At 32.2% G+C, this 16,968-nt stretch overlaps 1 protein-coding gene across 4 annotated transcripts in view; it reads left to right on the top strand.

Moving 5' to 3' along the window:
* Nucleotides 1-16,521, top strand: part of LOC127727976 (general transcriptional corepressor trfA-like) — a 143,362-nt gene extending 126,841 nt beyond the window's left edge. For 2 of the 4 annotated variants that reach the window (XM_052235113.1, XM_052235117.1), the window contains 3 exons: nt 332-439; nt 1,076-1,243; nt 9,053-16,521. In XM_052235113.1, coding sequence (XP_052091073.1) covers nt 332-439; nt 1,076-1,243; nt 9,053-9,984 — 1,208 coding nt within the window. In that variant the 3' untranslated portion in view covers nt 9,985-16,521. The remainder of the gene's footprint in view (nt 1-331; nt 440-1,075; nt 1,244-9,052) is intronic. The other 2 variants (XR_007993954.1, XM_052235114.1) reach the window with 2 other exon arrangements.
* The last annotated feature ends 447 nt before the right edge of the window (nt 16,522-16,968 follow it).

Genomic DNA, 16,968 nt, shown 5'->3' with positions numbered 1-16,968 from the left:
TGTTGTTTGTTGAACCACAAAATCAAATATCTAAGAATTGAAATAACAACTGTTCCTTAATCAACGAAAAATAAGTTAATCCACGTTAGATGATCTCCCATTGATAATGTCTCCTGAGTAACAGGTTCTGTAAACTTTTGAATATTCTCTTGTTGCAATATAATTCAACTGTGTCAGTCTACATCAACGGTGAACAAAAGGTATTTAGATTCTAGGTAAACCCTAAACTTTTTTAAGTTAATGAAAATGTCTCATACATAAACATCACTTATTAAATATGTAAAACAATCAATAAAAGATAAAATTTAATATTGACTATTTTATTTTTCAGAGCCTCCTCCCAATGCTAACATACAAAACTATTATGGATATGTAGATGTGTTAAACCTTGGTAATGATAATGTTTACATGGGTAAAAAAGAGAAAGAAGAGGAAAAAGGTGAATAATATTTTCCTAACAACCTTTAGAGTTGATCTAGAAAAATGAAATTGGATCCTTATATATCAACACAAAACATCCAGTATCATGTATCATCTGTCAATTCTTCATCAATTTTACATCTCTAATTTAATGAAACTGTCTAGTAAGAAAGGTTTGACCCAAACATCTCAGACCTTCTTCTGTTCTTCTCTCTTCTCCTAAATCTGCCAAGTCAATTTGCATGACTCTTTTCTGAACAAAATCCATCATAAGATATTTATTGAAGTTCCCAGGGGGGGGGGGGGGGGGGAGGGGAGGGCATACTTATTAGAGTTTGACCAGCTATAAACCACTGCAGAAATATATGAAATTTTCATATTTTATGGAGATTTTTAAGAATTGAGAGACTTAGTAAAATATTAATTCTTTAACTTTGGAGTGTTAGAATACAAAAAGAAGAGATATTTCTGAATTTGTGTCTAGCTATAAGTAAAGTTCAGTCTCTTACAATTGTGCCAAATCATTACATTGTTTTTTATTTAAATTTACAAAAAGAATTTCATTTGATGGCCAAAACTGTTGTTTATATTTCTGATAGAATAAAGCTAAAGAAAAAGCTTAATATTTATTTCCATGAATATGTTTTATATTTAGCAGATCCTATAAGGCCAACAACTACTTGTAGTTTAGAAACAATGAAAGTTTTGACAGAGGTTGCCAAATCTGTGGGATATATAACAGGACGTATAGAATCTGGAACATGTTGGAGGGTTGGCAATGATAAGATTATTACTGCTGCACATGTTGTTCTGGGTAATATAAGTATGTATATTTTTATATAGAAAATATTTGTATTTATTATATACTAAGTAGTTAATAGTAAATTGTATGTGTAATACAAGCAATTGTACTGTATCAGCCATCCAAGATGATATCATTATCAGTCATGGTTTCAAATGCTTTATCAAACCCCTATTCTGTATGACGTCACGTCATTGATATCAATCACAGTTGCAAAGGCTCTATCTTATCCCTTTTCTACATTACATTTGGTCACATGAAGGCATCTTCCTGAGGTATATAATAAAATCTATAAACTTTTTCAATAGCACACATTGTATCAACCCTAAACATTAAAAATGTAATTATAAAAATTGAATGCTTATTTTTGTAATTTTATAGGATGTATAAGCGATGAACATGGCACAATTTTAGTATAAAGCACTTCCATATTGCATACAAAATATACTTTGGTCAACACTTTTACATAAAAATTAAATACAGAAGCATTCAACTATTAATTTGTGTACCTGTATGATAAAACTATGCTGCTTATAGATATCACAGAGCAAAATATGCTTTATACCTTCGAAAAATTGCTTGGATTATAAAATGATTTGTTTTGATATAAATTATATAAAATGAAACCAGAAATTGGTAAAAATAACAATTATTTTAAAAGACTAGTATGAAAGATTAGTCTGTGTTGTTATTTCTTAATGTAGAATCAAACATTCTGGAAAACACCAAATGTTTTTTTGAAAAATAAGGAAAAACTACCATTGCAAGTAAAAAGTAAAATAACAAAAGCACCAAACTCCAAGGAATACTTAAAACGAATAAAAGAAAAGAATGGAAAAATTTTAAACTACTACTTGTCGTTTTTTGCTGTATATCATATATGTTTTTTGTTTATTGCTTTGTACATGAATCAAGTCGTTAGTTATTTTGTTTGAATCGTTTTACATTTGTCATGTCTTGGCCTTATCATGTTTATAGCTTGCTATACGGTATATGGGTTTTGTCCATTGTTGAAGGCCGTACAGTGACATATAGTTGCTGACTTCTACGTCGTTTGGTCTGTGGTAGAGAGTTGTCTCATTGGCAAGGGTACTTGTTTATACAAGACATGTTTCGTTGGAATGTGAAGATTTTTATCAGAATTTTAATTGTTAAAATTATCTTAAGACCATGTTTGATTTTTTCACTGTTAATCCAAGACAAAATATCATTGTGACATTAACTTTATCTTTAAAAATATTGGAATTTATAGAAGATGGGTTGCTTTAAGGGCCTCAAATTTTTTCACAATTTTTACCTGAACTTCATACATACTTCTCAATTAAAACTATTAGTGTCAGGATTGTGATTTTCTTTTATTGCGAACCCAATGAAAGTTTTCCACAGTGCCATCTCTATCTTGACCAGGTATTTAAACTTTTGTAAGTTCACCTGTCCTATTGAATGAATACAATAGCTATTTTTCTCCATGTATTTTTTTCACTGGGACCTTTAAATTTCTTCTAAGAGAAATCTATCACTCATTGATTAATTTACCTGAGTAAAAAAAAAATCTTGTAAATAGAGGAAAATAGATATAGGAAGATGTGGTATGAGTGCCAATGAGACAACTCTCCATCCAAGTTTTATACTCAAAACTGCATGGGATGTTATATTTATTCAATATTGATAATATATTTTCAATCTGTTGAATATCAACAGTGATGCAAAGTTGAAACATTAATAAAATATAAAAAAGAAGATGTGGTATGATTGCCAATGAGACAACTCTTCACAAGAGACCAAATGACACAGAAATTAACAACTATAGGTCACCGTACGGCCTTCAACAATGAGCAAAGCCCACACCACACAGTCAGCTATAAAACAATTCAAACGAGAAAACTAACGGCCTAATTTATGTACAAAAAATGAACGAAAAACAAATATGTAACACATAAACAAACGACAACCACTGAATTACAGGCTCCTGACTTGGGACAGGCACAATCATACAGAATGTGGCGGGGTTAAACATGTTAGCGTTGATTAATGTTAAATTAATAATATATTAATAATATATTTTCATTCAGTTTAATATAAACATTGATTCAATCATAAAAAGTTGATTTCTGACAAAACTTTCAACATTGTTCCTTTTAAAAAAAAATTGTTTGACATGAATAAAAACTTGAAAATTATGATGTTCAAATTAAGATCTTCTTAAATGTATTCTAAAACTAGACAAAAAAAAATCAAATTTCAATAGGAACATTGATAAATCTTTTGTTTGAAATCAACTTTTTATGATTGAATCAATGTTTATATTTAACTGAATGAAAATTTATTATTAATATTGAATAAATACATCATCACACACAGTTAATGAGTATAAAAAAAGTATTTTTATACGACCGCAAAAAATTTTTGCGGTCGTATATTGGTATGACGTTGGCGTCATCGTCGTCTGGCGTCGTCCGGCGTCGTCCGAAGACACATTGGTTTTCGCACTCTAACTTTAGTTTAAGTGAATGGATCTCTATAAAATTTTACCATAAGGTTCAATACCACAAAACGAAGGTTGGGATCGATTTTGGGGGTTATGGTACCAACAGTTAAGGAATTAGGGGCCAAAAAGTGGCCAAAAATAAGCATTTTTATACGACCGCAAAAAATTTTTGCGGTCGTATATTGGTATGACGTTGGCGTCGTCGTCGTCGTCGTCGTCGTTGTCGTCGTCGTCGTCGTCCGGCGTCATCCGAAGACACATTTATTTTCGCACTCTAACTTTAGTTGAAGTGAATGGATCTCTATGAAATTTAAACATAAGGTTTAATACCACAAAAGGAAGGTTGGGATTGATTTTGGGGGTTATGGTACCAACAGTTAAGGAATTAGGGGCCAAAAAGGGGCCAAAAATAAGCATTTTTGTAACTTCCAGACATAACTTGTGTGTTAGTGTATGGATCTCTCTGACATTGTACCACAAGGTTCCATATCACACAGGGAATGCTGGGATTGATTTTGGGGGTAATTGCCTCAAAATATTAGGAATTAGGGGCCAAAAAAGGGCCAAAAAACAAGCATTTTTCTAGTTTCATGACAATAACTTGTGTGTAAGTGTATGGATCTTTCTGTAATTGTACTAAAAGGTTCCATATCACAAAGGGAAAGCTGGAATTGAGTTTGGGGGTAATTGCCCAAAACGTTTAGGAATAAGGGGCCAAAAAGGGGCCAAAAATAAGCATTTTCTAGTTTCCAGACAATAACTTGTGTTCAAGTGTATGGATCTCTCTGACATTGTACCACAAGGTTCCATATCACACAGGGAATGCTGGGATTGATTTTGGGGGTAATTGCCTCAAAATATTAGGAATTAGGGGCCAAAAAAGGGGCAAAAAACAAACATGTTTCTAGTTTCATGATAATAACTTGTGTGTAAGTGTATGGATCTTTCTGAAATTGTACTACAAGGTTCCATATCAGAAAGGGAAAGCTGGAATTGAGTTTGGGGGTAATTGCACAAAATGTTTAGGAATAAGGGTCCAAAAAGGGTCCAAAAATAAGCATTTTTCTAGTTTCCAGACAATAACTTGTGTTCAAGTGTATGGATCTCTCTGAAATTGTACTGCAAGGTACCATACCACAAAGGGAAGGCTGGGATTGAGTTTGGGGGTGATGAATCATAAGGGGGTTCAAAAAATTTGGGGGGGGGATTTTTTTTTTTTTCCTTTCTTTTCTTTTTTTCCTTTTTTTTTCTTTTAAAATTTTCCATTTTAAGATGGTTATTTCTGTTTTATATGTAAAAGCAAATAATAATGATATGGTAGGAGATACACACCAAACAGGATGTTTAAATTATTATATAATAAGTATTGTGCAATAGCAAGAAATTTTCAATTGCACAGTATTGCACAATAGCAAGAAATCTTCAATTGCACAGTATTGCGCAATAGCAAGAAATCTTCAATTGCACAGTATTGTGCAATAGCAAGAAATATCCAATAGCACAATATTGCGCAATAGCAAGAAATTGTCAATTGTACAGTATTGTGCAATAGCAAGTAATATTCACAGTATTGTGCAAAAGAAGATACTTCGTATAAATTGCTTATTTCTTGACCAATTTCAATGGGGTTTTATTCTTGAATTCTTGGGTTCTTTAATATGCTTATTCTAACCGTGTATTAAGTTTTTGGATTTTGGGCCCCGTTTTTAAATTGGTCCACATTGAGGTCCAAAGGGTCCAAAATTAAACTTTGTTTGATTTCATCAAAAATTGAATTTTTGGGGTTCTTTGATATGCCGAATTTAACCGTGTATTTAGATTCTTAATTTTTGGTTCCGTTTTCAAATTGGTTTACATTAAGGTCCAAAGGGTCCAAAATTAAACTTAGTTTGATTTTAACAAAAATTGAATTCTTAGGGTTCTTTGATATGCTGAATCTAAACATGTATTTAGATTTTTGATTATGGGCCCCGTTTTCAAGTTGGTCCAAATCGGCGTCCAAAATTAAACTTTGTTTGATTTCAACAAAAATTGAATATATGGGGTTCTTTGATATGCTGAATCTAACCATGTATTTAGATTTTTGATTTTTGGGCCCCATTATCAACTTTGTCCACATTGAGGTCAAAAGGGTCCAAAATTAAACTTTGTTTGATTTCATCAAAAATTGAATTCTTGGGGTTCTTTGATATGCTGAATCTAACCATGTATTTAGATTTTGGATATTGGACCATAATAGGTGAATGTCCAATTTAAAATTTTTAAGTTCTTAGACCACATTCATTCTGTGTCAGAAACCTATGCTGTGTCAAATATTTAATCACAATCCAAATTCAGAGCTGTATCAAGCTTGAATGTTGTGTCCATACTTGCCCCAACTGTTCAGGGTTCGACCTTTGCGGTCGTATCAAGCTGCGCCCTGCGGAGCATTTTATTGTAACTTCCAGACATAACTTGTGTGTTAGTGTATGGATCTCTCTGACATTGTACCACAAGGTTCCATATCACACAGGGAATGCTGGGATTGATTTTAGGGGTAATTGCCTCAAAACATTAGGAATTGGGGGCCAAAAAAGGGGCAAAAAACAAGCATTTTCAAGTTTCATGACAATAACTTGTGTGTAAGTGTATGGATCTTTCTGAAATTGTACTACAAGGTTCCATATCACCAAAGGAAAGCTGGAATTGAGTTTGTGGGTAATTGCCCAAAACGTTTAGGAATAAGGGGCCAAAAAGGGGCCAAAAATAAGCATTTTTCTAGTTTCCAGACAATAACTTGTGTTCAAGTGTATGGATCTGTCTGAAATTGTACCACAAGGTTCCATATCACACAGGGAATGCTGGGATTGATTTTGGGGGTAATTGCCTCAAAATATTAGGAATTAGGGGCCAAAAAAAGGGGCAAAAAACAAGCATTTTTCTAGTTTCATGATAATAACTTGTGTGTAAGTGTATGGATCTTTCTGAAATTGTACTACAAGGTTCCATATCACAAAGGGAAAGCTGGAATTGAGTTTGGGGGTAATTGCCCAAAACGTTTAGGAATAAGGGGCCAAAAAGGGGCCAAAAATAAGCATTTTTCTAGTTTCCAGACAATAACTTGTGTTCAAGTATATGGATCTCTCTGAAATTGTACTGCAAGGTACCATACCACAAAGGGAAGGCTGGGATTGAGTTTGGGGGTGATGAATCATAAGGGGGTTCAAAAAATTTGGGGGGGGGGGATTTTTTTTTTTTCCTTTTTTTTTCTTTTAAAATTTTCCATTTTAAGTTGGTTATTTCTGTTTTATATTTTAAAGCAAATAATAATGATATGGTAGGAGATACACACCAAACAGGATGTGTGAATTATTATATAATAAGTATTGTGCAATAGCAAGAAATTTTCAATTGCACAGTATTGCACAATAGCAAGAAATCTTCAATTGCACAGAATTGCGCAATAGCAAGAAATCTTCAATTGCACAGTATTGTGCAATACCAAAAAATATCCAATAGCACAATATTGCGCAATAGCAAGAAATTGTCAAATGTACAGTATTGTGCAATAGCAAGAAATATTCAATTGCACAGTATTGTGCAAAAGAAGATACTTCGTATAAATTGCTTATTTCTTGACCAATTTCAATGGGGTTTTATTCTTGAATTCTTGGGGTATTTAATATGCTGATTCTAACCGTGTATTGAGTTTTTGGATTTTGGGCCTCGTTTTTAAATTGGTCCACATTGAGGTCCAAAGGGTCCAAAATTAAACTTTGTTTGATTTCATCAAAAATTGAATTATTGGGGTTCTTTGATATGCCGAATCTAACCGTGTATTTAGATTCTTAATTTTTGGTTCCGTTTTCAAATTGGTCTACATTAAGGTCCAAAGGTTACAAAATTAAACTTAGTTTGATTTTAACAAAAATTGAATTCTTAGGGTTCTTTGATATGCTGAATCTAAACATGTATTTAGATTTTTGATTATGGGCCCAGTTTTCAAGTTGGTCCAAATCGGGGTCCAAAATTAAACTTTGTTTGATTTCAACAAAAATTGAATATATGGGGTTCTTTGATATGCTGAATATAACCATGTATTTAGATTTTTGATTTTTGGGCCCCATTATCAACTTTGTCCACATTGAGGTCAAAAGGGTCCAAAATTAAACTTTGTTTGATTTCATCAAAAATTGAATTCTTGGGGTTCTTTGATATGCTGAATCTAACCATGTATTTAGATTTTGGATATTGGACCATAATAGGTGAATGTCCAATTAAAAATTTTTAAGTTCTTAGACCACATTCATTCTGTGTCAGAAACCTATACTGTGTCAAATATGTAATCACAATCCAAATTCAGAGCTGTATCAAGCTTGAATGTTGTGTCCATACTTGCCCCAACTGTTCAGGGTTCAACCTCTGCGGTCGTATCAAGCTGCGCCCTGCGGAGCATTTTATTGTCTATATATAAGAAAATTTTTTTACTCAGGTAAATTAATCAATGAGTGATAGATTTCTCTTAGAAGAAATTTAAAGGTCCCAGTGAAAAAAATACATGGAGAAAAATAGCTATTGTATTCATTCAATAGGACAGGTGAACTTACAAAAGTTTAAATACCTGGTCAAGATAGAGATGGCACTGTGGAAAACTTTCATTGGGTTCGCAATAATTTTGCACAAATGACAGGATGTGGAACTTTGTCATTTTTGGATAAAATTAGGACATGGATGGTCCTGCTAGCAACTCATGCAGTTTCTAGCTAGAACATTTACATGATACAGGGTGTTAGTACATATACTAAGTACTTGCTTTATTGTCAGGATTTTGCTTTTCTTATAATTTTCCAAAAATGACAGGATGTTGGAACTTTGTCATTTATGGGTAAAATTAATACAGAGTACTTGGTTTGTCATCAACTATGGCAGGGACATCAAATATGTCTTACAGTCACATTACTATTTCAAGTTGCACTGTTTGCTCACCTATATTGATACATGAGGCAGGTGGCATCATCTTTGTAGTAGTGTGCCTTGAAGATTTGAATGTAGCAGGTTGTGAGTTTATTTCAACCACTGGCTAGATTTAAGCAGAATCTTACATTTTTAAATTGGTAATTTAATAATGTTTCTCCTGTAAGTACACATCATCAAGAGTAAGATCAATGACTGGATTAGTTAATTTATATAAGAAGCAGATTTTCTGCATAAGATGTTGCCATGACATATAAGGTAGCATCTTATAAATCTCAATTGTCATTATTGTAGTATATCATATATAAGTAGGATATATATATTTGAAAATGAGATGTTATTGTTCTGACATTATGCTTTCATCCAATATATATCATACTTTTTTTTAGATAATACCGAAGATAAAACATCTAATGAAAAACTTTTGAAAACATTTGACGTAGATTTTGATTATATAAGTGAAAAATCACAGAGTTTTTTCAAAGTTGAACCAAGAGTATTGTTTATGGATGAAAGTTTGGATGTTGCCGTTCTCCAGCTGATACCTGATGACCGGAAGCCGTTTCCTCCTCCACTTAAGAAGTTTTATAGACTTAATCCTAAAAAAGATGAGGATAAACATATTTATTTGATCAGTCATAATAAAGGTATAAAAAAAGAAGTCAACTCTGGAATAGGTATTTGGAATCCAACAGAGAAAAGAATGGAAGATCTTGAAAGGTTTTGTCAAAAATATGGACAACAGAATGGTTACATAGAACTGGACAGAAAAGATAGATTAGTTATTCAGTGTGAATTTGTTGGTGGAGCTTCAGGGAGTCCTGGCATTGTTATTTTTAATAATGTGGCTCATGTTGTTTTTGTTTATATTAGGGGATTTCCTTCTTTTTATTATAGTAAAAAGTTTACTGGAGAACAAAAAAGAAAATATCCTAGTGAAAAGCTACTTCAGCAAGGAGTCAATATCGGCGATCTGTTTAACACAATGTCCAAAAAGGCAGTAAACTTAACACTTCGTAATGAGATATTTCCTGTGGAAGCAAAACTTGAGCAGACTATAAATCAGCACCAACTGGCTATAACTGGTGACAAAACATCAAGCAATACTAATAAAACAGAAACACCAATTGACATTGTGAAGGGTAAAATGGACAATATCAGTTCAAAATCAGAATTGAAAATAATTCCTATTTCTAAAGGTATAGTTTGCACTGATCAAAGTGAAAACAAGATTCCAGATGCAGCAAGTTATAAAAGACTGACGTCACATGTTTCTGTCCATGGTCAAACTTGTATGTCATCACCAGAAGAGGATACATAGACAATAACTGTTAAGAGTCTTTAAATATCATCTGTATTTGTACGAGGCTAAGAAACAGGTGTAATGCGAGCTTCAGCGAGCTATTACTCCTGTTTTGAGCCGAGTACAAATACAGCTGATATTTAAAGACACTAAACAGTTATTGTCTTTATCCTGCAATAAATTTTGTACATTTTTTTCCATCCCAATCGTTGAATTTGTTCGTTGAATTTGTTTTTCAAAGAAATTGACATGACTTAAAGGCGGACCGCAATGAGGACCCCAAATTGAACTGTGACGTAAAAACAGTAATTTGACATGACTGCTAGCTCGCAACAGAAGCAGGATACCAGGAGACTATATGAGTCTGGTATACGTATATTGCTTCGTTGTATCTGTACACCTGCATTAGTATAGTAGAAAGGTCGATTGCAGGATAAAGACAGATACAATAACGCTGGTAACCAGCTAGCGCAAAATATTGAAACTGATGGCAAATGTACAGTACAAGGTAAATAATCTTTTCTCAATACTTTTTCCAACATGGTGATTATTTTGTTAAACTCTTCTGTGGGTTGTTTTATTCCAGTACTCCTTGGTTGCACTCTAATAATGATATGTCACTTTGCCTTGACATTGTCTTGTAAAAAGGATATTTTTTTAAATCTTTGAAGTATTTTTTTACATGGAAGGGACTTATGATAGAACAGACTTCTGCTATCATATGCTAAATAAATGGTAAAATAAGAAAGGCTAGGAGGCAACTCTAGGAAAATTAATACAGAGTTTGTTCTCATCCTAGATTTCTGAAAATGGAAGTGTTGGAGAGAATCGAAAGAATTAAAATTAGCCATTTTAAAAGTGACAGAGGTTTTCAGTAGGAAGGAGTAAGTGTTATGTATCTCCAAACTCGATGTATACTAATATAAAATAACCATAATAAAAGATAGGAAACTTTGGTGTAATGGACAGCTTCCTGATAGCACAGATGTTCACCAGAATGAGACATCTTAAGGTTACCATAGCGCTTTCGATGATGGACACATGCCTATACCATATAACAATTTTTAAAATAAAAATTGGTAAATTGATATGAAAAATTTTATAAAAAAAAGATTTTATCTTATTTTACATGGCACAGAATGGAACTTGTTACTATAGTAATAATCAATGGTACATGAGCTACATTAAACAGATGTAAGGACAGTAGCTGCTCAGGTTTTTTTAATGGAATTGGGAATAGATTATGTGTATATTTCTTAGAACAACTCCCAATTCTTTAGATATTGTCATTATATTTGCATCTATATACTTTTTTTGGCTGGACAATGATGTCTAGGGATTTTTCTTATGTATGAATTGTATGGAAAAAATAAAAGGTTCATCTCAATGAAAAATGATATAAAAACAATAAAAAAAAGTATATTCAGAAGTGTATTTGACATATTTTAAACTGGTGTGTGCTATTTAAAATATGGTTTATTTCGCATTTTAGACAAAACAATATGTATTGGGCTTCGTCATAGCATTTTGTGGATGTATATGAAATATTTTTACACTAATGTGATTTCTTTTATCCTTTCAACAATGTAATTATGTTATTTTTGGAACTAACATATACTTTATCATGTTTATAGACATTAATAAAAATGACAATAAATCATTCAGCTATAATTCCTGCAATGTTGGAAAATCTAGTAAATTTTAGATGATAAAGAAATTATGGGCGAATCAAACATAAAAAAGCTGAATTGTAAAATGAGCTTTTCTCATCACTTGGCCTCCATAATCTGAGGTCTGCCGTTAACTTTTGCAAAATTGTTCTCTTCTGAGACTACTGGTCCAAATAGAACCAAACTTGATCACAATCATAATTTGTGTATTTAGTTTAAAAATTGTGTCTTATGATCCTGCCTACTAACCAACATGGTTAACATGGCTAAAATAGAACATAAGGGTAATATGCATGTTTTGTCTATTATCTTGAAAACCCTAATAGATAGAGAAAATCAAAAATTTGCAGAAATGTTCAAAATGATGATGTCCATTTACATAAAAACTGTCAATACGACTTCTCTTTAACTGTTTCTGTTCTTAGACATCCTTGGCTTTCAAATATTCACCTTGAGTGTTCCTGATGAAGCTTAATCTAGAAAAGCGCTCAGACACGTGTTTTCATTTTTTATAGGAGTTATGTTGCCTTAAAATGACGAATTTTACCATTTGTTTTGTTCATTTTTGCCTATCATCTTGAAAATATAATGGATAGAGAGAAACTTAATATAGTATAAACGATCAACAAAACAAGATCTACAAACAATTTAACATGGCCGAAATCATCAGTCGACTCCTTTTTGGAGCTATTGCCCTTTACTGAAGATTTTTACCAATTTGTTGCGTTTTTGCCTATTACCTTGAAAACTATAATGAATATATAAATAAATCTAATAGAACGCTGGATATCAAAATGGACGTTTGTATTGGTGTTGCTTGCTAGGAAATTAAATAAAAGCATTCTAAAAGTAAGTTTACATGTATCTTTTCATTTTTAAATAGTGAAACAACTGGTTATCTATAATATTTTGACTTCATCAGATCATAATGGCTGCTCTTACGAACTAGTCTTATAGGTCTGCTTTGAAGAACAAAAGTGCTAAATTTTCCTAATAAATCTATATATATGCTCATTTTTGTACGACTGCAAAAAAATTGCGTTCGTATAATGCTATCACGTCGTCGTCGTCGTCCGAAGACGTTTAGTTTCCGGATAATAACTTTAGTTTAAGTGTCTGGATCTCTTTGAAATTGTAGCACATGGTTCCATACCACAATAGGAAGGTTGGAATTGATTTTGAAGGTTATTGTCCTGACTGTTTAGAAATTACGGGCCAAAAAGGGGCCAAAAACAAGATGTCGTCTGTAGACATTTGTCGTCCAAACATATTTGGGTTTCCAGACAATAGCTTGAGTATAAGTGTATGGATCTCTATGAAATTGTAGCACATGGTTCCATACCACAATAAGAAGGGTGGGATTGATTTTGGGGGTTATTGTCCTAACTGATTAGGAAATAGGGGCCAAAAACAAGTTGTCGTCCGTAGACATTTGTCGTCCAAACATATTTTTGTTTCCAGACAATAATTTGAGTATTAGTGTATGGATCTCTATGAAATTGTAGCACAAGGTTCCATCCTACAATAGAAAAATTGGGATTGATTTTGGAGGTTATTGTCCCAGCTGTTTAGGATCTAGGGGTCAAAAACAAGTATTTTTCTTGTTTCAGGACAATAGCTCGTGTATAAGTGTATGGATCTCTATGAAATTTTACCACAAGGTTCCATACATCAAAAGGGAGGTTGGGATTGATTTATAGATTCATGGCTAAACGTTTAGGAAAAATGGGCCAAAAAAAACTAGGATTTTCTGGTTTCTGCACAATAGCTTGAGTATAAGTCTATGGATCCGGATTGCTATGAAATTGTACCACAAGGTTCCATACCATAAAAGGAAGGTTGGGATTAATTTTGGGGGTCACGACCCTAACGGTTTAGGAAAAAGGGGCCAAAAACAATACTTTTGTGATTGTTTGCATAAAATAATTGCTTATTTCTTGACCAATTTCAATTGGGTTTAATTTAAAGTCTTGAATTCTCAGGGTTCTTTAATATGATGAATCTAACCGTGGATTTAGAATTTGGATTTTGGGCCCTGTTTTTGAATTGGTCCATAATAAGGTCTATTATAATGTGTCCAAAATTGAACTTTGTTTGATTTTATCAAAAATTGAATCATTGGTTTTCTTTTATATGCCGAATCTAACCATGTATTTAGAAATTTTAATAATAGGGCCTGTTTTTAAATTTGTCCACATTGAGGTCCAAAGGGTCCAAAATTTAACTTTGTTTGATTTGAAAAAAAATAAATTCTTTGGGTTCTTTGATATGCTGAATCTAACCTTGTAATTAGATTTTGGATATTGGTCCAATTTCAATTTTTTGAGTTCTTTGACCACATTCAGTCTGTGTCAGAAACCTATGATGTGTCAAATATTTAATCGCAATCCAAATTTAGAGCTGTATCAAGCTTGAATATGTAGTGTCCATACTGGCCCAACTGTTCAAGGTTTGACCTCTGTGGTCGTATCAAGCTGAGCCCTGCGGTAGCACTTTATTGAAACTGTTTTAATGGTTGTGCTGTTTACACATTTTTTTTTATTAATATTGCTATATTATATATATATAAATTTTAGTTGTAATTTTTTTTATGTTATATGTATATTATATGCATCAGTTTTAGAAACTGTTTCAATAGTTGTGCTGTTATTTTAATTTATTTCAGTATATTGCAATCAATTAGCTTTTCCCTTTAATTCCATATTAGCAAGTATTGCAGTAATACGCTATCACTTGCGCTTTTAAGACTAGTTTATTTTTTTTGTATATCAGTTTCAGCAATATTTGTTATGATTTTTAGAAATGTCTATATTTTTTTTTAATTCAGCATTTTTCAGTATTTCTATAGTATGTGTTTGCACCAACCATTATTTTTGTTTTGATTTGTATTTCATTATCGTATGTTTACCATGAATTAGACACCAATCATCCAATCCAAAAACAAAATTGTTGTTGTTGTTGTTGTTGGGGGAGGGGCATTGTCTTTTCTTTGAAAGTGGTGGATTATTGGATTCAGAAGAAAAGTAGGACTGTAAAAAAGATAAAAACACCATTGCTCGTATATTCTTTGTGTTGTATTTTCTCATTAAAATTTAAAAAAATTCTCTTATGAAAAACACTGATCTGTTTACTCTTCGAAAAAAGACTACAAATTGAAACAAACACAATATATATATTCCATATAGCCTGACTTGTTAGGATGGTACAGGTACAAAATGTAATTATTTTGTGTGATTAAACAAGTTTTAAGTGTGCAGATTCGGCCCCCTTGACCAACCACTAGATCAATTGTCTTTAAAAAAAAATAAACACATGATAAACAACCTGAAAAGTCCATATACAAATAAGATGACCACCAACATTAACAAGGTATATCAAAGACAACACATAAAAAGTTGATTTCCAAAATGTACAAATGGAGACAATTTAATCTCAAATTACCAAAATTATGAACATTTTTCATTCACTGTTGATCATGCTTCTTTTAAATAACTACATTCTGCTACACAAGATCTACAACAGTAAGAGACATCTCAACCAGATACATTGTATATCTCTTTTAATATTTGAATAGAGCTCACATAAACAGCTTTTAATAAAACATTTTCAAAGAAATGATTTTAATGTTATAATTTACAAGTATTCTCAGAAATCAGAATATCTTGTTCACAAGCATGAACCGTGCTGTGACTACAATTTAAGTGTAACGTAAAGTCTTATTGTTTTTATACAACTAAGTATCAAAATTCAAAAGGAAATGGCTGGTTCTGGTAATATTTACAGTATATCTGTTTATTAAACCCTGCTTTCTAAATGGTCACACTTTTTGTATCCATAACTGCTCCTGAACTACTTGAAAGAATGATGTGAAAATTTCACAGAACCTTATTAGTTTTTTGAGATGTAAGCCAACAAAGTGCAGTTTTACCCATTTATCTATTTCTGATGGACATATTAATGAATTCACTGATGGATGAACGGGCGACCACACCCTTCACAATATACAGCAAATTTAGACAATACAATGTCAATTCATTAATTAAAAGGAATGGTCTTATCTAAAAATATCAAACAATCTATTAATCCCCGTTTAAAACAGAGGCCTCTAATGAATCTGTGTCGCTCATCTAGGTTTATGCACATCTTCAACAATGGGACACTTTCCAACATTTTAGACTAGAATATAATTCATGACTTAAATCTATTTTTTTTTGTTGGACTTGTATTGCTGGATAATTTTTTTTCTGCTAAGTTTCTCTCTAATCGTCTATAGTTTTTGCACAAAACACAAAAAAAGGTAAACAAAATCTTTACTTAAGGACAATGCCTCCTATAGGAAGACAACTTACAATTTCATCAATACCGACCTATTTGCAGATCTTGACTTGGCTGTTTAAAGTTTCTATCTATCTATTATATTTTCAAGATAATAGTCAAATACACAAAAAATGTAAAAATCGTCATTAAAGGGCGATAACTCAAATTAGGGAATCATCTTGTTTTGCTGATAACTTATGCAATATAAACTTTCTATCTATGTACTATAATTTTCAAGATAATATACAAAAATGCAACAAAATGGTAAAAATCGTCATTAAAGGGCAATAGTTTCTATGAGGAGTGAACTTACGATTTCAGCCATGTCGACTTATTTGTGGTCTTTTTCGTGCTCATCATTTTGTCTTCCTTTTATAATTTTCAAGAAAACCGGCACAACAAATAGTAATATTCGTGATTTAATGTAGTATGGGTGTCTTCCTCATCTTGGATTTTGAAATAGCAGATAACAATCGGTCTAGATCTTTAATGACGACTCCATTTTTTTCTTTTTCTCATCTGAAAGCATATTATTAGAGCTATCCTCATAATAAATCTTATAATTCTATTGTGTAGTTTTCTTTTTATCACACAAAATTGGGTTTTCAATGCATTATCTATACAAAATCTGACAATTTTGCACAACCTGTAGCGTGAAAAAAAGTCCGGTGACCCCATACTTTTTATTATATTTTTGAAAAAAGCATGATATTAACTACATTTGACAAATTATTAAAAAATTCTATGGATTTTAATTTAGACCCCCTCATCTACCTTAAGGACAATAACTCTTTTTGATGTAAATGGGCAGTAGGTAAATCTCGTTTTTCCGAACATTTTCGACCTTGTCAGGTTTTGCTGTATCTTAAGTGGTTTTCAAGATAAAAGACAAAATGTTTTATTTTACCCCTATGTTGTATTTTAAGAAATGGCCAGGTTGGTTGGCAAACTGGGTCATCGGTCATGTATTTTAAACAAGATGCCATAATGATGATTGTGACCAAGTTTGGTTAAA

The sequence above is a fragment of the Mytilus californianus genome, unplaced genomic scaffold (genome assembly GCF_021869535.1).
Source record: "Mytilus californianus isolate M0D057914Y unplaced genomic scaffold, xbMytCali1.0.p SCAF_2, whole genome shotgun sequence".
Taxonomy (NCBI): domain Eukaryota; kingdom Metazoa; phylum Mollusca; class Bivalvia; order Mytilida; family Mytilidae; genus Mytilus; species Mytilus californianus.
This window is presented reverse-complemented; position numbering and strand designations above follow the sequence as displayed.